At 37.0% G+C, this 26,311-nt stretch overlaps 1 protein-coding gene across 10 annotated transcripts in view; it reads right to left on the bottom strand.

The window, feature by feature from the left end:
- SCAPER (S-phase cyclin A associated protein in the ER) overlaps positions 1–26,311 on the bottom strand; it is a 431,009-nt gene that overhangs the window by 360,927 nt on the left and 43,771 nt on the right. For all 10 annotated transcript variants that reach the window (XM_072809831.1, XM_072809829.1, XM_072809834.1 and 7 more), the window contains one exon: positions 2,262–2,362. In XM_072809831.1, coding sequence (XP_072665932.1) covers positions 2,262–2,362 — 101 coding nt within the window. The remainder of the gene's footprint in view (positions 1–2,261; positions 2,363–26,311) is intronic.

The raw sequence follows: 26,311 nt of genomic DNA, 5'->3' as shown, positions 1-26,311 counted from the left end.
AGGGGGGAGTGAAGAGGTGAAATAGGTGAAGGGGAATAAGGTATACTATTATGATGAGCATGGAGTAATGTATATAATTGCTGAATCACTATATTGCACACCTGAAACTGATATAACACTGTGTGTTAATTACACTGGAATTTAAAAACATTTTTTTTCATTATGAGAAACAAAAATGTTAAAAGGATCAACGTATGATTTTCCTGGATTCGGTTTTCTGGGTATCAAGCCTTCCTAGATTTGTCTCTTGAGATTCTTTCACTCTCCTGGTTCCCCATGGGGCTGATACAGATAGGGACAAAAAACATGTTCTGTACTGGACGATTCCATTTACAGAAATTTAACTACAATTAAATCCAAGGGAAAGAGGCAATATAGGTCTGTTTTCTCTGAGTCAAAAGTATGATTATAGCTTCATGTGACTTGGCCTAGTCCACAAAGGCTCAGGTTTCACTTATAAGCTTAACTGAATAATAAATTGTTCCTCTGCCTTTTGCACATAACCGAAGTAACACTAAGTCTAGTTGATCACCTATCTCTGGAATATCTCTCAACTCTCCTTGTTGCTACTACTCCAGTCTGAGTAGCCATAATCTATAAACTATATTGCTGCACCTTATCTTCCCACATTACAGCCAGGAAGATCTTTTAAAATCATAAATTTGATATGTAACTTCCTTACTTAAAAATCTTTTATGGCTCAAAATAAAGTCTAAAGTTTTTACAATATCCACAGAGCCCTACATATTCTAGTCCCAGCCGACTTCTCTAGCCTTACCTCATGCTACTTTTCCCCTTGTTCTCTCCATTCCAGTCCCATTAAACTCTAAATTCCTTGACTATACTGTACTCTCTTCTACTTCCAGGTTATCACATATACTACTGCCTCTACATGAGGTTACTCTTTTATTCTCTGTCATGCCAACTCCTACTTGATATTTCTGTCTCATTTAAATATGACCTCCTTGGGGAAGCCTTCCTGGATTCAGCAAATTGGTTGGTTAATGATGCTTTTTATATTCCCAAAGTATTTTAGGATGACTGTATTTTGATGACACTTTGTACACTGATAATTATTGAACATCAATTTTTCCCATAAATGCACTATATACCTCATCAGGACAGGGGCTGTGTCTGTTTCCTTCTCCACAACAGTCCTAGAGCTTGTGCATAGGCTCAGATATTGTGCAGTGATTTCAAACGAAGGATTCTTGAAACAAATGAACATGGCGGGGGGGGGGGGGGGGGGAGGGCCGGGGGAAGAGGCAAACCATAAAACAGACTCTATAAACTATAGAGAACAAACTGAGGGTTGCTAGAGGGAAGCTAGGTAGGGGGATGGGTTAAATGAATGATAAGTATTAAGGAGGGCACTTGTGATGAGCACTGGGTATTCTATGTAAGTGATGAATCACTAAATTCTACTCCTGAAGGGGCACCTGGGTGGCTGAGTTGGTTAAGTATCTACCTTCGCTCAGGTCATGATCCCAGGGTCCTGGGATCAAGCCCTGCAAAGGGCTCCCTGCTCCACAGGGGGCCTGCTTCTCCGCTCCCTCTGCCTGCTACTCCCCCATACTTGTGTGCTCTGTCTCTGTCCAATAAATAAAATCTTTAAATAAAATAAAATAAATAAGTCTACTCCTGAAACTAACACTACACTATATGTTAACTAAATAAATTTAAATAAAAACTTGAAACAAAAAAAAAATGTTTCTAAAATAACTTTGATCTCGCATTACTCCCCAATCAAAAATCATCTATTTTTCTCATTGCCTACTACCTTAAGAAAAAACACTATCCCTTTCCCTAACTTATTTTCCCTTCACACATGCTCTGTACTTCAATAGCTGTCTTAACTTATTATCTTCATCTAAAAGGCCAACCACTTGTTTAAATCCATCACATCTTTAAACGTCTCTTCTACATCTTCCATGAAATCTTTCCTGAACTATCCTATACAAAAGAAGATGATCCTGTCCTACTCTAACACTTGCAATATTTTTTTGTGTGATAAGTTCTATTTTATCCCACCCTTAGACTACAAAGTCATGAGAGTAGTAAATAATATCCTATTCAGCAATTAAATCTCTGTGCTAGATAAAAGTGTCCTGCACTAGTATTTGTAACTGAACTGAATGAGAAATACAGATCCCAACTTGCAGATCTGTACAAGTTCCAAGTTAAACTTAGGTCAAGTTCATCGTCAGTTTCAATTGCTGCTTTTCAAAGTGCTGGCTGCTATAAAGACCAGAGTTCATTACCTGCTTTGAGCATCTGTCTTCTCTAGCTTTTCCTGAAGTTGAATCCAGTCAATCAATGCTTTGAAATCTCTTACATAGTTATCCAGCATCATTAGCACCTCCTAATTAAAACAAACAACAATCATTAAATTCCATTCTGAGAAAAGTTTTAAGAACAAACTTTAGACTCAAGGACTTGGGAATTAATAATTTTTACATTATACGCCTCATTGAGAAAGCAACAAAACCTACTGAACTATTAGTTTTTTGTATGTATCTTGTTTTATTTTTACTCTCACTGTGCAGGAAGAAGTTAGTAAAGCTGAGAGTTTAGAGGTCAAGAGATGGTACTGATAAGCCTTCTCAAGATCCCCCTCAAATGACCATTCTTTTAACCTTTTATTATTGTTTGATAAAAAGTAAAACGCATTAAACAAATGTACAGATTAATTATTCCAAAGCAAAAACCCATGCATCAAACCACCCAGAAAAATGCTAATTTCCAAAAGGTACCTGGCACTGCCTCCTAATCACTACTCTAATCTTGCTCCAAGGCAACCACTGCTTTGACTTCTGATAGATTAATATTACCTGACTTTGAAATTCATGTAAATGAAATCAAGTTATTTATTATTTTGTGACTTTTTGTTCTTTTGTTTACTAGGTTTCATCCATATTGCAGAATGAATATGCAATTCATTTACTGTCATTCTCTAAGGTCACTACTGAAGAGTATTTTATTGAAAGCATATTTATTCAATCTACAGTTCAAGAACATTGAGATGATTTTCAAATTATATGCTGTTATTTATGTACATGTCCTCTGCATGTATGTATGCATTTCTGTTGAGAATAAGCCCAAGAATGGCATTCTGAGTCACAGGATGAGCATATGTTCTACTCTAATATATAATACCAAACTGTTTTCTGAAATAGTTGCCCTCCCCACCAGCAGTGTATATGAGTTCTCCTTGCTCCACTCCCTCAAAACTACACTTGGTATTGTCCATTTGGGGTTTTATTTTTAACCTGAGCCATTCTGGTTGATGGTTTTGTAATGGCTTCGTTTTTAATATACTTTTCTAAAACTACTATGATTTTTCAGCCCTTTTTCATATGCTTATTAGCCATCCTCATTTTGTGAAGTACCTAATTCAAGACTCGAGCCCAAGTGCCTATTAAACACTCTTGCCTTTTTCTTTTTGATAGGAAGGGGTTCCTTACATCTTTTGGATATGAGCCCTTTTTTTTGGTTATATGTGTTGCACACATATACTTGCCTTTTCACTCTCCTAATGGAATAGAATCTTCTGATGAACATAAATTCCTAATTTCAAGGTAGTCTAGCTTCTGACTCTTTTATCTAAAACTGAGACTATTTGGGTCCTTTTTAAGCAATTATTTTCCTCCACAGGTCAAGAAGATATTCCCCAACATTCTCTTTTAGAGCATAGGTCTTTTTCTGGAGTTTCTCCTCTGTTATATTGGTCTGTTTATTCTTGTACCAATATCAAATTAACTTACACTGCTGTAGCTCTAAAATAAAACTCAAGGGGTGCTTGGGTGGCTCAGTCAGTTAAATGACAAACTCTTGATTTCAGCTCAGGTCATGATCTCAGAGTTGTGAGGCCAAGCCCGTATCAGGCTTGGCGCTGGGTGTGAAGCCTGCTTAAGATTGCCTCTCCCAACTCTTAATCGTAGGAAACAAATTGAGGGCCACTGCAAAGGAAGGGGAGTGAAGGGATGGGGTAGGTAGGTAGGTGATGGATATCAAGGAGGGCATGTGATGTAATGAGCACTGGGTTTTACATAAGACTGATGAGTCACTGACATCTACCTCTGAACACAATAATACATTATATGTACTACCCAGTAGAGTAAATCTTCCAACCATTTCTTTGACTGCAGGGTGGCTTAGGCTAATGCTAGCTCTTCACATTTCCGTAAAAATTTAGAATCAGTTTGTCATTTCCCAGGAGGAAAACTTGGAATTTTATTTGCAATTGCATTGATTCTATAGATCAACTAAAGGAAAACTGACATTTTAAAAATATTGTCTTTTCTATCCTAGAAAGAAATGTATATAAACCTGTATGTACTTGTATTTTATTCAATGTCTTTCAAAATGTATGAGTTTCCTGCGTAGAGGTTTTGTACTTTTTTTTGCACATTTTTTATTAGCTTTAGCCCTAAGAATAAATGATACTTGCTTTAAAATTTATTTTTCATTTTCTGTTACTGTTGATTTTATATTTTGAACTTATATTCAGCAATTTTAACTAATTCAATTATCTAATAATTTCTCTTTAGATTCTTCTAGATTTTCTAAATATAAAATGTAAATATGTCATCCGTCAATAATAACATTTTTCTTTCTTCCTTTCCAAGCCTTATATACTTTATATATTTTTCATAGTTTCCTGTGTTGGCTAGCATCATCAGTACAATGTTGAATACAAATAAAGACTTTGTCTCATTTCCAATTTCAGAAGAAAAGTTCTCAACATTTCACCATTAAGTATGATGTTACATAGGTCTTTTGGAAGATTCCTTTTTTTTTTTTTTTTAAGATTTTTTATTTATTCATTTGAGAGACAAAGAGAGAGCCCCAGTAGGAGGAGAGCCAGAGGGAGAGGGAAAAGGAGACCACCCTCTCCTCCAGCAAAGCTGGGAGCCTGATCATGACCCAAGCAGAAGGCAGACACCTAATCAACTGAGCCACCCAAAAAACCCTAGAAGGTTTCGGGGTTTTTTTTGGGGGGGGGCGTTTTTTAAAGATTTTATTTATTTATTCATGAAAGACACAGAGAGAGAGGCAGAGGGAGAAGCAGGCTCCATGCAAGGAGCCTGATGTGGGACTCAATCCCGGGTCTCCAGGATCACGCCCTGGGCCAAAGGCAGGCGCTAAACCACTGAGCCACCCAGAGATTCCGGAGCCCTGGAAGTTTATATCAGTAACAATGTTCCCTTTTATTCTCAGTTTGCTAGTTTTATCATGAATAGGTCCTAAATTTCATGAAATATTTTTCCTACATCTATTAGGACAATCATATGATTTTTTCATCTTTATCATATAAGCATTGCAGTACTAGAATGAACTTAACTTACTGTAATGTATTGCCTGATATCTGAATCACCAGATTTAATATATCAGTATTTGGATATCTGTACTCTTGAGTGGTCTATATTTTCTTTTCTCATAAAAGCTTTGGTTATCAAGGTTATCCTGAAAAAAGTTCTCTCTTTTTCTAAGTTCTGCAAAAGTTTGCATAATACTGGCATTCTTTTTCAGTTTCTTTTGTTAAGATATTCACACACCATAAAACTTATCATTTAAAATTGTACAATCTGGTTGGTCACTTTTAGTACATACTCAGCATTGTGTAACTTTCTAATTCCAGAACGTTGGCATTATCCCAAAAAGAGACCCAGGCCCATTAATAGTCACTCCCCACCTTCCTCTCTCTCCAACCCTTGGAAACCACTAATCTACTTTGTCTCTACAGATTAGCCAGTTCTGGACATTTGAAATAAACAGAATCATATAGAATACGGCCTCTTGTGGCTGGAATTTTTTACTTAATGTTTTCAAAGTTCATTCACCTAATAGTATATATCTATACTTCACTAGTTTTTATGACTAAATAACTTCATAAGTAAACACAGTTTTTATTCATTTATCAGTTGATGGATATTTGGCCTGTTTTCCACTTTTCCCCCCATTATGAATAACGCTGCTATGAACACTCATGTACAAGTTTCTCTATGAACATATGTTTCTAATTCTCTTGGGATTTACTAAGTTGTGGATTTACTAAGTCATATCGTAACTCTAAATTTAACGTAAACTACCAAAACTTTTTCAACAAAAGTTACACCATTTTACATTCTGACTAGCAATATATAGGCACATCTCATTTGATTGTGCTTTGTTTTATTGCAGTTAGGAGATGCCACATTTTTTACAAATTGAAGGTCTGTGGCAATCCTGCATTGAACAAGTCTATCTGTATCATCTTAACAGTGTTTGCTCACTTCATGTCTCTGTGCTACATTTTGGTAATTCTTCTAATATTTCATTGAAACCTCAGATGGGGGATCCCCGGGTGGCTCAGCGGTTTGCCTTTGGCCCAGGGCGCGATCCTGGAGTCCCAGGATTGAGCCCCGTGTCGGGCTCCCGGCATGGAGCCTGTTTCTCCTTCTGCCTGTGTCTCTACCTCTCTCTCTCTCTCTCTCTATGTCTATCATAAATAAACAAATCTTAAAAAAAAAAAAAAAGAAACCTCAGATGATTGTTAGCAATTCTTAGCAATAAAGTATTTTTATTTAAGGCAAACACATTGTTTACTTAAACATGATGCTCCTGCACTTAGACTACAGTATAGTATAAATATAACTTTTATATGAACTGGGAAACCAAAAAATTCATTTGACTCACTTTATTGTGATATTTGCTTTATTGCGGTGGTTTGGAACTGAAGGATGTCCAAGATATGTCTATATGAAGGTTTAAATTATTCACATCCTCAGGAACACTTGCTACTTTCTAATTTGTTGAGTCTAGTCATCCTAATGAGTGTGAAAGTGGTATTACTGTTTTATCTGCATTTCCCTGATGACAAGAATTGATGAGCATATTTTCATGTACGTATTGGACATAGCATACCTTCTCTGAAGAAAGATGTATTCAAATCATTTGCCCCCCCCCCCATTTTTCTAAGAGAGAGTGATGGGATAAGGTGAGAGAGACTCTTTTTAAGTAGGCTCCCAGACCAGAGCAGAGCCTGATGCAGGGCCTGAACTCACAACCCTGAGATCATAACCTGAGCTGAAATCAAGAGTCAGACATGTAACCAACTGAGCCACCCAAGCTCATATTTATCCTAGGTTATTTGTTCTTTATATTTTTGAGCTGCAAGAGTTCTTTATATATTCTGGATATTAGACTGTTATAAGATACATGGCTCAAGGGATGCATGGGTGGCTCAGCCAGCGGCTGAGCATCTGCCTTTGGCTCAGGGTGTGATCCTGGTCCCAGGATCAAGTCCTATGTCAGGCTCTGCGAGGAGACTGCTTCTCTCTGCCTGTGCCTCCACCTCTCTCTCTGTATCTCTCATGAATAAATAAATAAAATCTTAAAAAAAAAAAGATACATGGCTTGAAAATATTTTCTCTCATTCTGTGGGGTTTCTTGTCACTTGATAGTGCCTTATAAACACACATAAGCTTTTAATATTAATGAAGTTCAATTTTCTATTTTTTCTTTGATTATTTAAGTTTTGAGTATCATATCTAAAAAACTATCGTCAAGCCCAAGGTCACAAAGACTTACACCTATGTTTCCTTTAAAGAATTTAATAGTTTTAGCATTTACATTTAGGTCTTTAACCATTATTTTGTTATTTTTTTGTATGTGGTGTGAGGAAGGGATCCAAATTCATTCTTGTGACTATCAAGTTGATCCCAGCACCATCTGTTGAAAAGACTATTCTTTCTTCATTAAATGGTCTTGGCACCCTTGTCACAGGGGCGCCTCTACCCCTCCCCACCTCATGATACTGCTCTTTCTCTAAAATAAATAAACAAATCTCAAAATAGACATCAGTGGTTTGTTCCTGATCTTGGCAGGGAAATCTAATTTTCTTCTTTAGGTAATCTATGTTATATTACTGTGACACTACATTCTACACATCTGGCAAAGATTTTTTTCTTGGCACTAATTAGTGTTGCATATTAACGGCAATGAAAACTAATATAAGAAAAGATTGTAAAAGCATAGACCACTGAGATCCACTCCATTGCCCAGAAAGAACTGATCCCAAGTGTAAATGTGTGTGTAGATAGTGGTTAATTGGCTATAGTTGTCATTTAAATGTATAAGACAAAGAACTTTAAAGTGTATTCACTTTATTAGTCTCACACTATTCTCACCTTATTATAGAGACATATCAGTCTCATTTTACTATAAAAAGCAACTTTCCATACTCCCAAAATGATCATCAAAAAATACCAACCAACTACAAAAATGACCATTTGGATTATAAATATATATTACTTTTCCATAATTAAGTCTTACTGACCTACTATCAGTGGAACTCAAAATCTCAAAAACATTAACTCATAAATATTTTTTAAAATATAGATATACTTTGGAAATCAGACCCAAAACTAATAATAAATGTATGCCAAATTAGACACAAATGAAATATAGTACCAACTTCACTTTAGTCACAAAAGTTATATTCTAACTTAAAATATTTTTCTGAACAAAGAAATATTGTTTATTTCCTTTCAAAGGTAATCCTTAATGCCAAATCACTGGTAATAAAAGTTTTCTACAATCAGGAAGAGGAAAAATTTTTAAATGTACTTGGCTTATTACTCAATTCTACAAATATAATTCAAATTCAATTAAATTCAACCTAAATCACCTACATTAGGCACACAGAAAGATACAATCCAGAATAATTTATTTCAATTTTTTTTGCCTTCCCTTTTTGCTTAAAAAAAAAAAAAAAAAAAAGACAAAAAGAGAAAGAGGAAAAACCCTCTACAGGCAAGAATATAAGCAACTATAACTTCTGATACTAGTTGGCACAGTGAAAGAACATTTGGTGGCTTAACCTATATTAAGGAATGTTTAGCACAATGTTATCAGAAATGATCAGAGTGGTACCATGCAGCTGTAATCCGAGTCTTGTTTTATAAACAAGGGGAATACAAACAAGACAAGCAGCTGGAGCAGCCTCTTAGTCACTGATGCACATCTTTCTCCCTACAGCTATGAAGGCCATTTTGTTAAACAGGATGAAACAGAACAAAAGTGCCTCTGAAAGTAATGTTATAAGCATTCAGATAACTACATATAGATATACAGCTAAAATTACCAATTAGTTTACCAATTGGCTGCAACGGATTCGATTGGTTTGTAATTCTAGTTACTGGCGCATAGAGCAGGATGGTTGGCGCCATGTCTTTGTCCTCCTGACACCCAATACTAGTGCACAGGCCCTTGGGCCCAGGACATCAACACAGCCCTCCAATTCAGCTACAGAAATGAGCACAGTGGTGTACCCCTGTAGTGATGAAGGGATGGAAACATGCATCACACGAAGTCGGTGATAAAGGGAATCTTCTAAGAGAGAGCTTTAACGAACCAAAATTTTAAAAGCATTATTTTTAAGAACTTATAAGAACTTAAGAACTAATTTTTTAAAAGCTACTAATGGAATAAATAGTTCAAAAGGGAAATCACCTGAAAGGAAAATGGGAAGTAAACCACTTTCAAAACTAATATTATCATTCACAGTCATCTTTAACCTTCAATCATTCTTCTCTTTCAAATACCTCCCCTTAATTTTCATTATAAGCAGTTTGGTTTTAAAAAAAAATACAAAACATATTCAATGAATGAAAACCTAGAAGTGAAAATCTGCAAATGGAAATCATTCTCCTATAATTTAATCTTTAAGTTAAAATGGATAAATAAAATTTGCAGTTGCCTAGGTAATGATACAAATATTTTACTACAGTGGCTAATTTTTATCTCAACCCATTTGCAAATTGGCCCAAGTACACACTTTTGTCTTATGGTACTTCCCACTAAGAAAACTCAGAGACCTACTGCAGCTAAGAATAAATAAACAAAGATGCTAAAAAATATTTTGTTACAAAGCTCAAAATAACATATTCAAATTCCCCACTGATGCCTGCATGGTTACCTAAACATCTGTTTATGGCATTTCTTTGCCAGAATATTTTCCCCATGACAAACTAAAAGCTTACATTCAGGCTGTAGGTCCTTAGCCCTCATCTATACCAAAGTCATTATTTACAAACACAAAGGTAGAATAAGGTCTGGTGACTTTTTTTAGCTTTGCAGAAACATTGAACTAACTGCTATCCCATGAGATCTACTACCTTCCCTGCAAAGGACAGTACAAATACCACATGCAAAAACTCTTCTACAATCCTACAGCCCAAAGTTACCTCTCCTGCCATAAATATTACCAATATAACTAATGGGAAACTCCTAAATGCTATTCCTGAACCTGAAAAGAAGAAAACACTTTTTTCCCTCATGCCATTTATTTGTTATATGCATCTCACATCCTAAGAGAAAAATACCATGATGTATTTCTAAAATTTTAACCTCCACTGAGTCACCATGCATGGAAGAGCAAAATTTATTTCAAAGACATAAACAGACTCAGCAATCAAATCTCAAATTCTTTTTTATAATCCTGAGGAATAACAGAATTATAACCTTTGCTGTACATCTTGTGATCTGGACACCAAGAAGATCTATGTTCTGTGCTGCACTCATTATCTTGGTAAATTTCTACGATTTCAAAAAAACAGTGGAAAATAATTGAAAAAAAATTTAAAAAACAGAATCCCTCGATGAAAAATATAAATAACCTAAGATAATATCCATAGCAGGAATAACATAGATACTCCTTTCTAAAAGAAAATCTTTAAATAATTTTTTTTAAACTTTGATTTTGGGACACGTGAGTGGCTCGGTAGTTGGGCCTCTGGCTTTAGCCCAGGGCGTGATCCTGGAGTCCTGGGATCAAATCCTACATCGGGCTCCCTGCAAGAAGCCTGCTTCTCTCTTTGCATATGTCTCTGTTTCTCTCTGAGTCTCTGTTTCTCTCTGTGTCTCTCATGAATAAATAAATAAAATATTGGAAGAAAGAAGGGAAGGGAAGGGAAGGGAAGGGAAGGGAAGGGAAGGGAAGGGAAGGGAAGGGAAGGGAAGGGAAGGGAAGGGAAGGGAAGGGAAGAAGGGAAAAGAAAAGAAAAAGAAAAAAAAGAAAAAGAAAAAAAGAAAAGAAAAGAAAATTGTGACCAAACTACTGGCATCACAGAATGAGACCTGGTAAAAGCAACAGAAAAGACAAAAGACAAAACCAGAAGGATTGTTTTTTTTTTTAAGATTTATTTATGGGGGCATGGGGAGTGGGGGCATCAGAGGGAGAGGGAGAAAGAATCTTAAGCAGACTCCACCCTGAGTGCAGATCCCAATGCAGGGCTGGATCCCACAACCCTGAGATTATGACCTGAGCTGAATCCAAGAGTCAGATGCTTAACTGACTCTGCCACCCCGGCATCCCAAAAAGCAGTCGCATTTATAATGGGCCTCATCATCCTGACAGGAGACTAGCTGACGAAGCCTTTCCTGAGATGTTTGGGTAGGATAGCCCTTTATAACTTTTCTGAGAGGAAGTTAAATTCCCAAGTCTGTATCATCACCTCTCTATGATCCTTTCTCATTCATGTTTCTCATCCAGGGTGTAAGTAGAATAGAGGTTAATCAAGAATCTGTGATACATCCTTTTCGGGTCATAATCATCTTTAAGAATTTGATGAAAGTCATGGATCCTCTCCTCAAAATATAAATGAACAAAATAATTTCAATATCTTCAGATGATTCACAAACACAGGTCTAGGAACCCTAGGTTAAGAATTCCTATTCTAGGCATTTTTCAAGAGACACCACATCAGACCACACAAATCATGTCTCAGAAGTTTAAAAAGATGGACATCACACAAAGTATTTTCTCTAAGCAAAACAGGTTAACACTCTGTCTCTCATGAATTAAAAAAAAAAAAAAAACGGTTAGCATTAATTGTTTACTAAACTAAAACTGGGGGCACCTGGGTGGCTCAGCGGTTGGGTGTGTCTGCCTTTGGCTCAAGGTGTGATCCTGGGGTCCTGGGATCAAGTCCCACATCGGACTCCCTGCATGGAGCCTGCTTCTCCGACTGTGTCAGAGGCCTTTCTCTCTCTGTCTCTCATGAGTAAATAAATAAAATCTTTTTAAAAATATAAATAAACAAACAAACAAACCTAAAACGTCAGTTCTTTAAAACAATCAACAAAAATGATAAGCTGACTGCAAGCAGGATGGGCTAAGAAAAAAAGAAGATTCAAACGACTAAAAGCAGTCCAGTAGTTTACCAACAGTTGGATAACTCAGATGAAGTGAACAACTTCCTATAAACATAAAACCTAACAAGACTAAATCATAAAGGAATAGAATGTATGAATAAACTGGTAACTAGTAAAGAGATTAAATCAGTAATAAAAATCTCCCAACAAAGAAAATCCCTGAAGTTGATGGCCTCACTGGTAAATTCTACCAAACATTTAAAGAACTAATACCAATCCTTCTCAAACTTTTCCAAATAATGAAAGAAACAAATACTTCCTCATTCATGCTATGAGGCCTGCATTACCCTGATACCAAAGCCAAACAAAGACACAAGAAAATAAAACTACAGATTAGTAACATTTATTAAAATTCATGTAAAAATTCTCAACAAAATACTAGCACACAGAATTCAGCAGCATATTAAAAGATCATGACCAAATGAGATTTATTTCTGGAAGCCAAAGAAGGTTCAAAATGCAAAAAAAAAAATTTAAAATTTAAAAAATTTAAAAAACCTGATCAATATAATATACCATATCAACAAATAAAGAGATAAAACAATCATCTCAATTGAAGCAAAAAAGCATTTGACATGATAAAAACATGATAAAACACTCAACAGACTAGGAATGGAAGCAAATTACCTCAATACAATAAGAGACATATGTGAAAAATTCACAGCAAACATCATACTAAATGGTAAAAGAGTGAAAGTTTTCCTCTTAGAGCAAGAACAAGGCAAGGAGGTCTGCTTTTACCACTTCTGTTTAATATAGTACAGGCAGTTCTTAGCCAGAGCAATTAAGCAAGAAAAAGAAACAAAAGGCATGCAAATTGGAAGGAAGAAATAAAATGATCTGTGTGAAGATAATATGATCTTATATATGGAAAAGTCTAAAGACTCAACCAAAAAAAAAAACAAAAACAAAAAAACAAAACAAAACAAAACCTACCCTTTTAGGGTTAATAAATAAATTCAGTAAATGGGCAGGATATAAAGTCCAAAACAATAATCAGCTACATTTTTATATACTGACAATAAACAGTATGAAAAGAAATTACCAAAAGAAATTCCATTTACAATAGCATCAAAAAGAATATAATACTTAAGAGTTAATCTAACCAAGAGGGTGAAATTTCCATACAATAAAAACTTCAAAAACACTGCATAAAGAAATTAAGGAAGACACCAAGAAATTAAAATACATCCCACATTCATAGAAGACTTAATATAATTAGAATGTCAATACTACCCAAAGCAAGGTACAAATCCAATGCAATCCTTATCAAAATCCTAACGATGTGTTTTACACAAACAGAAAATACCATCCAAAAGTTCGTATGAAATCTCAAAGGAACCCAAATACCCAAAACAATCTTAAAAAAGAACAAAAAAAGCTCATCCTTCCTGATCCCAAAACTTACTGTAAAGCTACAGGAATCAAAGCAGTGTGGTACATAAACACAGACATACAGACCAATGGAACAGAAAACCCAAAAATAAATTGTTACATATTTGGTCAAATGATTTTTGACAAGGGTGCCAAGATCATTCGGTGGCGAAAGAACAGTCTTTTCATTAAATAACACTGGGAAAACTGGACATCCACATGCAAAAGAATGAAGTTGGACCCTTACCTAAATCCACACACTAAAATTAACTCAAAATGGATCAAAGACCTAGAGGTAGGACATAAAACCATAAAGCTCTTAAAAGAAAACACAGGGCAAAAGCTTCATGACACTGAATTTAGTAATGATTTCTCAGATATGATATCAAAGCCACAGACAACAAAAGAAAAAATATACAAAATGGACATCATGAAATTTTAAAAATTTGGGGCATCAAAAGACATTAGAGTAAAAAGGCAACCCAGAGAATGAGAGAATTATATTTATAAATCAAGTATCTGACACGGGATTAACATCCAGAATATATGGAGAACTCCTAAAACTCAAAAAAATAAAACAGACAACCTGATTTTAAAAATGGGCACTACAATGGAAATCTACTTGTTCTGCGGTCACCCAAGACCCACTTCTGTCTCCTGTGCTCCTGTCTTATTCTGGGGAAGAAAATCTTTTTCTGCAATGAACACAGATTTATGCAGATGGTTTACATGAGATTCGTGTTAGGTAAGTAGTTTGCTACCTTTTTTACATTTCTTTTTCTGTTCTCTATACTGCTACTGTGGTTTATGATTTCAACTTGAACATCGGCTGGCAAAAAACTACTGTAAAGAGCCCCTCTCTGATAGCTCAGAGAATACTGCAAAACAGGTGGGCTCCTGAGATTGTAAGAGTTGGATTTGAGAGACGGAGCACATGAACCAGGCTAATGCAATCTTGGGACAAATCTGCCATGATTATCACTCTGTGACCTGAAGCCTTCCTGAGCAGAGCCCCGCACATTCTTTCTGTTTAACCACATCCTCAAGTATACCCTTGGGGCATAACATCCATGATCTGCTCTGGAGATATGACTGTACTCCCAGCCTCAAGAGCTACAAAAACAGGTTTTATAAGAGGTAGGATTTCAGAGACCTACTAAACCTGCAGGTGCCCAAGACATGCTCCTGTTTGTAAATCCTGTTAATAAATCCTTTCTTACAAAAGAAAAAAAGAGGGGGTCAAGGTGAGTAGAGGGGTAAAGAGGGGTAAACAGACGCTACCTCCAAAGACTTATGAATGGCATGGCCACTATGCATATTAAAAGGTCTTCAACATGACTAATAATTAGGGAAAAGCAAACTAAAACCACAAGGAGATAAACCATTTTCAATCCATCGGGACAGTGACTATCAAATATGCAAAAACAACAAGTGTTGGTGAGGATGTGAAGAAACTGAAACCCTTGTGAGCTGCTGGTAGGAATGCAAAACAGTACAGCCACTGTGGAAAACAGCATGATGGTTTCACACAAAATAAAAAATACAGTGACATATAACCCAGCAATTCCACATCTGAGTATATACCCAAAAGAAGTGAAAGCAGGGTCTCAAAGGGGTATTTGTAACAGTCAAATTCATAGCAGCATTATTCACAATAGCTAAAATGTGGAAGCAAATCAAATGTCCATAAACAAATACTTGGATAAGCAAAGTGGGATATACACATACAATGGCATATTATCCAGCCTTAAAAAAAGGAGTAAATTCAGCCTGAAAAAGGGAGCACATTATGCTAAGTGAAATAAGCCAGGAACAAAAAGACAAATACTGTATGATGATTCCATTCACATGAGGTACTCAGGGTAGTTAAAATAGAGTCAGTACTAGGATGGTGGTTGTCAGGAGCTGAGGGGATGAAGAAATGGGGAGTTAGTATTTAATTGGAATAAAGTTTTAGTTTTACAAGATTAAAAGAGTTATGGAGGGATCCCTGGGTGGCACAGCGGTTTGGCGCCTGCCTTTGGCCCTGGGCGCGATCCTGGAGACCCGGGATCGAATCCCACGTCAGGCTCCCGGTGCATGGAGCCTGCTTCTCCCTCTGCCTGTGTCTCTGCCTCTTTCTCTATATGTGTGACTATCATAAATAAAAATTAAAAAAAAAAATAAAAATAAAAAATAAAAGAGTTATGGAGATAATGGTGATAGTTGTACAACATTACGAAAATATTTAATACCATTCAGCTGTACACTTAAAAATCGTTAATATGGTTAAGTTTTATGTGTATTATACTATGATTTCTAAAAATAGGGGAAAAAATAATCCCTACTCCAAAGGTTCAAGAAAAATCTTATTTAAATTTAAATTTTTTCTCAATCTTGGTACCTATTTTTCCTCTATTTCTTTTCAGAAGCCTCTCAGTCCTTCGAATACATGTCCCATCAATAGAACAAACACCTATAGTCCATGAACAGTTGTCATAATAATATTCTCATCCCTAAAACTGTATCTCTTAGAATTTCTTAGAAATTCAAAACAAAAGAGAGCCTTCAAGAAACCGAAATGGCAGTTTCCTCAGTTCCACAGTTATCTAATCCCAATATGCTAATATCCCAATGTTTAAGACAACGATGCCCAAGTTGCTTATAGTTCTCTAAACTTCATACAAAATTCACGTCTAAAAATGGATAGAAAAGTATACCCAGAAAGGCCCCCAAAATGCAATTATGCACGTAATGAATTCAAACAAAATGACATCAAATGGTGATGCATTTCAACCTCCAGACACTATTTTTGTGCCAAAATGACTTGAACAAACATCCACTTTCCAATCTCCTACCTAATTTCTTCTCTTTAAAAGCAAGAGGTGGCTGCTACTGAGATCAAGTTCAATAAAATTGTAGAGAATAGCTTATTTCACCGTACTGCATTACCCAGGTTCCCAAATGAGAGACACTAATCCATTTTCAATAAATAGTTCCCAGTTGAACTCTGAAAGCCTCCCAAATTCTAAAGAAATGCTAAAATTTGGGTTTGGATGATGAGGATTTGGCTTTCCTAAACTACTCTAACTCTAAGCTCTTTATACTACAGTATAATATAGTATGTAGGCAAGTTAGCACTCATCATAACAAGCCTGGAAGAGTCAACTCTATAGGAGACCATTTAGTAGGAGGTTTTTTTTTTTTTTTATGATAGTCACAGAGAGAGAGAGAGAGGCAGAGACACAGGCAGAGGGAGAAGCAGGCTCCATGCACTGGGAGCCCGACGTGGGACTCGATCCCGGGTCTCCAGGATCGCGCCCTGGGCCAAAGGCAGGCGCTAAACCGCTGCGCCACCCAGGGATCCCTAGTAGGAGGTTTTAAAAGCCAACACAATAAGTCTATTCTGGATTCAGAAAGCTATGCAGATAGAACCAATAAAAAATTTTATCCTAAGGGAATAATATGATTAGAACTGTACTTTATAAAGATTGTCATTAGTAAGAAGACCTGTAAAGGAGGGCGGGGTGGGCAAGAGGGGCATACTCAAAAGGACAAGACAACAGTTTACCATAGAGTCATAAGGGGGTTTTTTTGTTTTTTTTTAAGATTTCACCCATTTATTCATAAGAGACACACAGAGAGAAAGAGGCAGAAACAGGCAGAGGGGAGAAGCAGGCTCCATGCAGGGAGCCCGATGTGGGACTCATCCCCAAACTGGGATCACACCCTGAGCCAAAGGCAGACACTCAATCACTGAGCCATCCAGGTGTCCCTCATAAGGGTTTTTAAATGCAAACATATTGGAGAGGGGCAAGATGAGGGAAGAGTAGGGGTCCTCAACTCATTGGTCCCACAGATGTACCTAGATAACTTTCAAAGTATCCTGAACGCTTGGGAATTCGACCTGAGATTTAGAGAGAGAGCACCTGGAACAGCTACAGAGAGAAAAGTTTTCACTTCGAACAAGGTAGGAAGGCAAGAAAAGTAAAAAAGAAAAAGGTGGGGGAGGAGAACCATGACTAGCAGGGCTAAAGCAGATCTGCGAAGCCTCTGGGGCATGAGCCCAGCCCTGGAGAAGCAGGAACTTTAAAAATCTGCACCTGAGTTCTTCCTGACAGAAAAGAGCTCAGCAGGGAAATAGGGCAGAATGGCAGGAGGGGCATTGAAGCCTCAAGATTCCCAGAGTCACTGTAAGAGAAGGGGCACCCTGAGGAAAGCTCACGGCAAACCGTGGTCCTATCTCAGTAAAAGGCTGGAGTGCCACAGGCCTCAGGGCATTGGGGAGAAGCCAGTTGGTTAGGTGGGCGGCTCTGGGGCAGCCTTTAAAATAGAGCCCGGTAACAGATGGAGGTGGCTGTAATCCACTCTGTTCCCTTCGGGAGAGGCGGTCCCTGGGAGCGTGGGTCCAGCGGCCCCAAGTGGACAAAGCCAGTGATGCTCCATTCCCCCCATATCAGGTGGAAGCGGGGAGGGCACAGGACAGTGAGGACTCTCCTGCCACTGGGTGCCCCCCAGCTGTGCAGATCAGCACACCTGTTTCAGCCCCTGGAGCATCTAGGCCAGTGAGGACTGGGAGCTGTGGTTAGTTACTCGTTAGCTGTGGAGCTCGACTCTAGAGCTGGAGATCTGGCTGTGGCCATTGTTGTTGTTCCTCATTTCACCTTGTGCCTGAGAGGGGCTGGACCACCAGAGAACAAAGGCCTCACAGGTAAACATTTCCCTGAGCCCAGCACCTGGCAGGGGGCGGAGCATCTCTGCCCAGGTACACACACCTGAGAATCAGCACAGCAGATCCTCCCCCAAAAGAACTGCTGGAAGAAGAGAAGAGCAAGTTTACTGGACAAGCAGCACTGGAAAGCTCCAGGACTGAGGGAAAATAGTATATAGAACTAGAGGGTCCCTTTTTTTGTCGTATTTTCTTTTTTTCTCTTTCCATTACACTGGTTTTTAAATCAGACTAAAAATTTCCAGTATTTTTTCTCTTTTCCTACCTTAACTACAATATTTTACCAATCTTCATTTTTAAGTATTTTCCTTTTTCATTTCATATTTTTTAAATTACATGTTTTAGATATATTTTTCACTTCTGGATTCCCTTCAATGTATTCAGTTTAATTTTGGGAGATATAGAAGATATGGGTATTTGTTTTTTGTCTTTTGTTTTTTCTACCTCGTTTTGTTTTACAATGGTGGAATCTAGTACCTTCTAACACACAACCAAAATACACGCAGAACCAAGTGGAACACCATGTTGGTTCATTCTGTGAGATTATATTCTCTTTTCCTTCTCATTCTGCCCCCCTCTTTTATCTTGTTTATGTTTTGGTGGTCAATGGTGGGGCATTCTATAAGTATAGCTGGTTTACATAAATTTAGGACTGAAAATCTGCTAACATACAGAACTTATTACACTCAGAACCAAGAGGATCACCCTCTATGACCCCTCAGGTAAACCACATTCTCTCTCCACTACCACTTACTCACCACATCATCCCCTGCCTTTTTTTCTCTTTTCTTTACTTTTTTTTTCTTTTATCTTGGTCTTTGTTTTCAGTCTTTGGCTTTTTATTTCTAATACGTTGTTTTAAAATTTGTCTTTCACTTTAGTGGTCCTTTTGTTTTATTTTCTTCTGTTCTTTTTCTCTATTTTCTGGTCTCTGACCTCTTCGGAATCACCCAAGGATATATTTTACTTACGTCATGGTTGATATTTTTAACTCAGCCTGCTCATACAGCCACTCTGCACAGGACAAAATAACTAAAAGGAAGAAGTCACTACAAAAGAAAGAATTGGAAATAAGACTCTCTGCCAGAGTTACAAAATTAGGATTTACATAGGAGGTCAAAAAATTAAATTCAGAAGTACAATTATAAAGCTACTTGTGGCTCTGGAAAAAAAGCGTAAAGGACTCTAGATACATCCTTACTGGAAAATTGAGATCTACTCAGGCTGAAATTAAAAACAGATTAAATGAGATGCAATCCAAACTGGATGTTCTAACTGCTAAGACTAATGAGGTGGAGGAGAGAGTGACTGACATAAAAGACAAGTTGATGGAAAAGAAGGAAGTTGAGGAAAAAAGAGAAAAACAGTTAAGATCCCATGAGGAAAGGCTTAGAGAAATAAATGATAGCTTGAGAAGGAAGACTATACATCTAATTGGGGTTCCAGAAGAGGCAGAGAGAGAGAGGACCTCAAATTATATTTGAACAAATCATAGCTGAGAACTTTCAAATCTGGAGAGGGAAACAGGCATTCAGATCCAAGAGACAGAGAGAACCCCTCCCCCAAAAAATCAATAAACCATTCAACACTTTGACATTTAATAGTGAAACTTGTAAATTCCAAAGATAAAGAGAAAATTCTTGAAGCAGCTTGAGACAAGAGAATCTTAATTTATATGGAGAGAAATATCAGACCTCTCCACAGAGACCTGGCAGGCCAGAAAGGGCTGGCATGATCTATTCAGACTCCTAAATGAGAAGAACATGCAGCCAAGAATACTTTATCCAGCAAGGCTCTCATTCAGAATAGAAGGAGAGATAAAGAGCTTCCAGGATGGGCAGAAACTGAAAGAATATGTGACCACCAAACCAGCTCTGCAAGAAATATTACAGGGGACTCTGTAAAAGAAACAGGGAGCCCAGAGAAACAATCCACAAAAACCAGGACTGAAGAGGTAATACGATGACACTAAATTCATATCTTTCGATAGTTATTCTGAACATGAATGGGCTAAATGATCCCATCAAAAGACACAGGGTTTCAGACAGGATAAAAAAGCAAGACCCATCTATTTGCTATATACAAGAGACTCATTTTAGACCTAAGGACACCTCCAGCCTGAAAATGAAAGGGTGGAGAACCATTTACCATTCAAATGGTCCTCAAAAGAAAGCTAGGGTAGCAATCCTCATATCAGGTAAATTAGAGTTTATCCCAAAGACTGTAGTAAGAGATGAAGAGGGACACTATATCATACTTAAAGGGTCTATCCAACAAGAAGACCTAACAATCATGAATATTTATGCCCCTAATGTGGGAGCTGCCAAGTATATAAATCAATTAATAACCAAAGTCAAAAGATAGATAGATAATAATACACTAATAGTAGGAGACTTCAACACAGCACTCGCAGCCAATGACAGATCTTCTAAGCAGAACATTACCAAAGAAACAAGGGCCTTGAATGATACACTGCACCAAACAGATTGCACAGATATATACAGAACTTTCCATCTAAACGCAACTGAATACACATTCTTCTCAAGTGCACATGGAACTTTCTCCAGAATAAACCACATACTGGGTCACAAATCAGGTCTCAACTGATACCAAAAGATTGGGATTGACCTCTGCATATTTTCAGATCACAATGCTTTACAACTAGAACTCAATCACAGGAAGAAATCTGGAAGAAACTCAAACACATGGAGGTTAAGGAGCATCCTACTAAAAGAGGAATGGGTCAACCAGGAAATTAGAGAAGAATTAAAAGGATCATGGAAACTAATGAAAATGAAGATACAACCATTCAAAATCTTTGGGATACAGCAAAAGCAGTCCTAAGAGGGAAATACATTGCAATACAAGCCTTCCTAAAAAAAAATTGGAAAAAAACTCAAATACACAAGCTAACTTCACACCTAAAGGAATTGGAGAAAGAACAGCAAATAAAACCTACACCAAGCAGAAGAAAAAAGATAATAAAGATTCAAGCAGAATTCAATGAAATAGAGACCAGAAGAACTGTAGAACAGAGCAACAAAACCAGGAGCTGATTCTTTGAAAAAATTAATAAGATAGTTAAACCCCACCCCCCAAAAAAGATAAACCCCTACCCAGCCTTATTAAAAAGAAAAAAGACTCAAATTAATAAAATCACGAATGAGAGAGGAGAGATCACAACCAATACCAAGGAAATACAAATGATTTTTTTAAAGTATCATGAGCAGCTATACACCAATAAATTAGGCAATCTAGAAGAAATGGATGCATTTCTGGAAAGCCACAAATTATCAAAACTGGAACAGGAAGAAATAGAAAACTTGAACAGGCTAATAACCAGCAGCAAATTGAAGCAGTCATCGAAAACCTCCCAAGATTCAAAAGTCCAGGGCCAGATGGCTTCCTAGGGGAATTCTGTCAAAGGTTTAAAGAAGAAATAATACCTATTCTGCTAAAGCTGTTTCAAAGGATAGAAATGGAGGGAATACTTCCAAACTCGTTTTACGAGGCCAGCATTACCTTGATTCCAAAACCAAAGACCCCACCAAAAAGGAGAACTATAGACCAATATCCCTGATGAACACAGATGCAAAAATTCTCACCAAGATACTGGTTAATAGGATCCAACAACACATTAAGAGGATTATTCACCATGACCAAGTGGGATTTATCCCCGAGATGCAAGGGTGGTTCAACATTCGTAAAACAATCAACATGATAGATCAATCAACAAGAGAAAAAACAAGAACCATATGATCCTCTCAATAGATGCAGAGAAAGCATTTCACAAAATACAGCATCCATTCCTGATCAAACTCTTCAGAGTGTAGGGATAGAGGGAACATTCCTCAATATCCTAAAAGCCATTTATGAAAAACCCACAGCAAGTATCATTCTCAAGGGGAAAAAACGGAGAGCCTTTTCCCTAAGATCAAACACGACAGGGATGTCCATTCTCACCAGCACAAGTAGTTCTGAGAAATGTTTAGAGCAATACAGGCCTACCTCAAGAAGCAAGAAAAATCTCAAATAAACCATCTAACCTTACACCTAAGGAAGCTAGGAAAAGAACAAACAAAATCCAAAGAAATGATTACAAGGAAGGAAATAAAGATTACATCAGAAATAAATGATACAGAAACTAAAAAAAAAAAAGAACAGATCAATGAAACCAGGAGCTGGTTCTTTGAAAAGATCAATAAAATTGACAAACTTCTAACCAGGCTTATCGGGGAAAAAAAAAAAAAGTAAAAGGACTAAAATAAATTACAAATGAGAAAGGAAAAATAACAACCAACACCACAGAAATACAAAAAACTAAGAGTATTATGAAAAACTATATGCCAACAAACTGGACAACCTAGAAGTGGATAAATCCCTAGAAACATATAAACTAGCAAAACTGAAACAGGAAGAAATAGAAAATGTGAACAGCCTGATGACCTGCAAAGAAATTGAATCAATAATAAAAATTAAAACAAACATACTCCCCACAAACAAAAGCCCCGGACCAGATGGCTTTACAGGTGAATTCTACCAAATACAACGAAAAGTTAAAAATTATTCTTCTCAAACTATTCCAAAAAAAAGAAAAGGAAAGAAAGTTTCCGAAAATCATTCTATGATACCAGCATTATTCTGACACCAAAACTGGATAAAGACACAACTAAAAAATAAAGAACTACAAGCCAATATCCCTGATGAACATAGATGCAAAAATCCTCAATTAAATGCTAGGAAACCAAATTCAAGAATACATTAAAAAAATAATTCACCACAATCAGGTGGGATTTATTCCTGTGTTGTAAGGGTGGTTCAATATTTACAAATCAAACAATGTAACACATTATCACACCAAAAAGAGAAAGAGTAAGAACCATATGACCATTTCAAGAGACGCAGAAAGAGCATTTGATAAAGTACAACATCCATTATTGATAAAAATCCTCAACAAAATAGGTTTAGAAGCAGTGTACCTCAATATAATAAAAGTTATATATGAAAACCCCACAGTTAACATCATCCTCAATGGGGAAAAACTGAGTGCTTTTCCCCTAAGGTCAGGAACAAGACAGGATGTCTACTCTCACTATATTTATTCAACATAATCCTGAAAAATTCCTAGCCACAGCAATCAAACAACAACAAAAAACAAAAGGTATCCACATCAGTAAAAGGCAAAAAAAGAGTGTCCAAAGGGAAAAAGGACAGTTTCCTCAAACAAATGTTGGGAAAACTGAACCATTCTCTTGGACCATATACAAAAATAAATTCAAAATAGATTAAAGTCCTAAATGTGAGACCTGAAACTCTAAAAATCTTAGAAGAGAACACAAGCAGTAACCTCTTTGAAATATGCCATAGCAACTTTTTCTAGATAGATCCCCCAAAGCAAGAGAAACAAAAGCAAAAATAAACTAGTGAGACTACACCAAAAATAAAGATTCTGCACAACAAAGGAAACAATCAACAAAATTAAAAGGCAACCTATGGGATGGGAGAAGACATTGGTGAATTACATAACCAATAAAGGGTTAATATCCAAAGTATATAAAGAACTTCTACAACTCAACACCCAGAAAACAAATAATCCAGTTTAAAAATGGACAGAAGACATGAACAGACATTTCTCCAAAGAAGACATACAGATAGCCAACACGCACATGAAAAGATGTTCATTATCATTTACCATCAGGGAAATGCAAATCAAAACTACAGTTAAATATCACCTCACACCTGTCATAATGGTTAAAATCAACAACACAGGAAACAACAGGTACTGGTGAGGATGTGGAGAAAAAGAAACCTTCTTACTCTGTTGGTAGGAACGCAAACTTGTGCAGCCATTGTGGAAAACACTATAGAAGTTCCTCAAGAAGTTAAAAATAGGGCAGCCCTGGTGGCCCAGTGGTTTAGCATCGCCTTCAGCCCAGGGCGTGATCCTGGAGTCCCGGGATCAAGTCCCGCGTCAGGCTCCTTGCATGGAGCCTGCTTCTCCCTCTGCCTGTGTCTCTGCCTCTTTCTCTGTCTCTCATGAATAAATAAAATCTTTAAAAAAATAAATAAATAAAATCTTAAAAAAAAAAGTTAAAAATAGAACTACCCAACTATCCAGAAATTAAACTACTGGGTATTTACCCAAAGAATACAAAATCACTACTGCAATGGAATACATGCACCCCTACATTTATAGCAGCATTATTTACAATAGCAATGATATGGAAGCCCCCCCCCAAGTGTCTCATCAGTTGATGAAAGGATAAAGAAGATGTGGTATATACATACAATGAAATATTAGTCAGCCATAAAAAGGATGAAATCTTGCCATTTGCAATGATATAGATGGACATAGAGAATATAATGCTAAGTGAAATATGTCAGAGAAAAACAAATACCACATGATTTCACTCATAAGAAACAAAACAAAGGAACAAAGGAGGAAAGAGAGAAACCAAGAAACAGACTCTTAATTACGGAAAACTGATGGTTACCAGAGGGGAAGGGATGTGGGGTTGGGTTAAATAAGTGTTAGGGATTAAGGAATACACTTGTCAAAAAAAAAAAAAGGAATACACTTGTCATGATGAGCACCATGTGACGTAAGGAACTGCTGAATCATTATATTGTGCAGCTTAAACTAATATAACATTTTTAAAATGTTATGCTTACACATATATACATACATACATAAATAAGAATGAAGTATGGTATAAAATGGCATGATGTTTACTCCTAAGAACTAGCCTTTTTTTTCTCTATTTATTCATGAGAGACAGAGAGAGAAAGAGGCAGAGAAACAGCAGAGGGAGAAGCAGGCTCCATGCAGGGAGCCCGACGTGGCACTCGATCCCGGGACTCCAGGATCATGCCCTGGGCTGAAGGCGGCACTAAACCGCTGAGCCACCCAGGGATCCCCAGAACTAGGCTTTTAACTCAGATAAATCAGGTTTGACTAACCCCAGTAATAGTTATGACATGGTACCTATGAGATCAAGTTATTAAAAGTTCTTCCAAAAAAAAACAAAAGAAAAATAATCTATGCTCTCCTGAGTAAAATATGAGAACCAGGTTTAAGAAACAAAGATTTGTCAACCAGGAAATCATCAATTAAGTGTCATGTTAAATAGACTAAATAGACTAAAATGAAACTCATCTATCTCTACAACTTTAACAATTAATGCTATCTTGTACAATGTTATAAATATAAAAGAAATTATTGGGATCCCTGGGTGGCACAGCGGTTTGGTGCCTCCCTTTGGCCCAGGGCGCGATCCTGGAGACCCGGGATCGAATCCCACGTCGGGCTCCCGGTGCATGGAGCCTGCTTCTACCTCTGCCTATGTCTCTGCCTCTCTCACTCTCTCTGTGTGACTATCATAAATAAATAAAAATTTTAAAAAAAGATTTAAAAAATTATTTAATCAGTCAGCAAAATTTTATTGTAAGCCTACAGTGAATGAAACAGAAAAGAATAACTAGAATAAGACTCAGACGACCAGATATAGATAGAGGAAAGGATAGTTATTAATGGAGTGGGAGTAGGAGAAATGTGTGAAGGTAGTAAAAAGGTACAACCTTCACAGGGCACCTGGGTGGCTCAGTCGGTTAAACGTCCAATTCCTGGTTTTAGCTCAGGTCATGATCTCAGGGTCGTGAGATAGAGCCCTGCACTCAGATGGGAGTCTGCTTGAGATTCTTTACCCCTCCCTCCTTCTCCTTGCTCCCCTTAGACCCTCCTCCTCCCCCTGCTGATGGGCAAGTGTGCACCCTCTCTCTCAAATAAATACACAAATAAATATAATCCTTGAAAAAAAAAAGGAACAAACTTCTTGTTATAAAATAATTAAGTCCTGGGATTAATGTACAGCATGGTGACTATAGTTAATAATACTGTATTATATATTTGAAAGTTGCCAAGACAGATCTTAAAGGCTTTCATCATAAGAACGAAAAAAAATAGTGACTGTGTGGTGATGGATGATGTTAGGCAATGGTGAGGTAACCAAAGCCCATTCCTATAAAAGCACA

The sequence above is a fragment of the Canis lupus genome, chromosome 32, assembly GCF_048164855.1.
Source record: "Canis lupus baileyi chromosome 32, mCanLup2.hap1, whole genome shotgun sequence".
NCBI classification, from domain to species: domain Eukaryota; kingdom Metazoa; phylum Chordata; class Mammalia; order Carnivora; family Canidae; genus Canis; species Canis lupus.
This window is presented reverse-complemented; position numbering and strand designations above follow the sequence as displayed.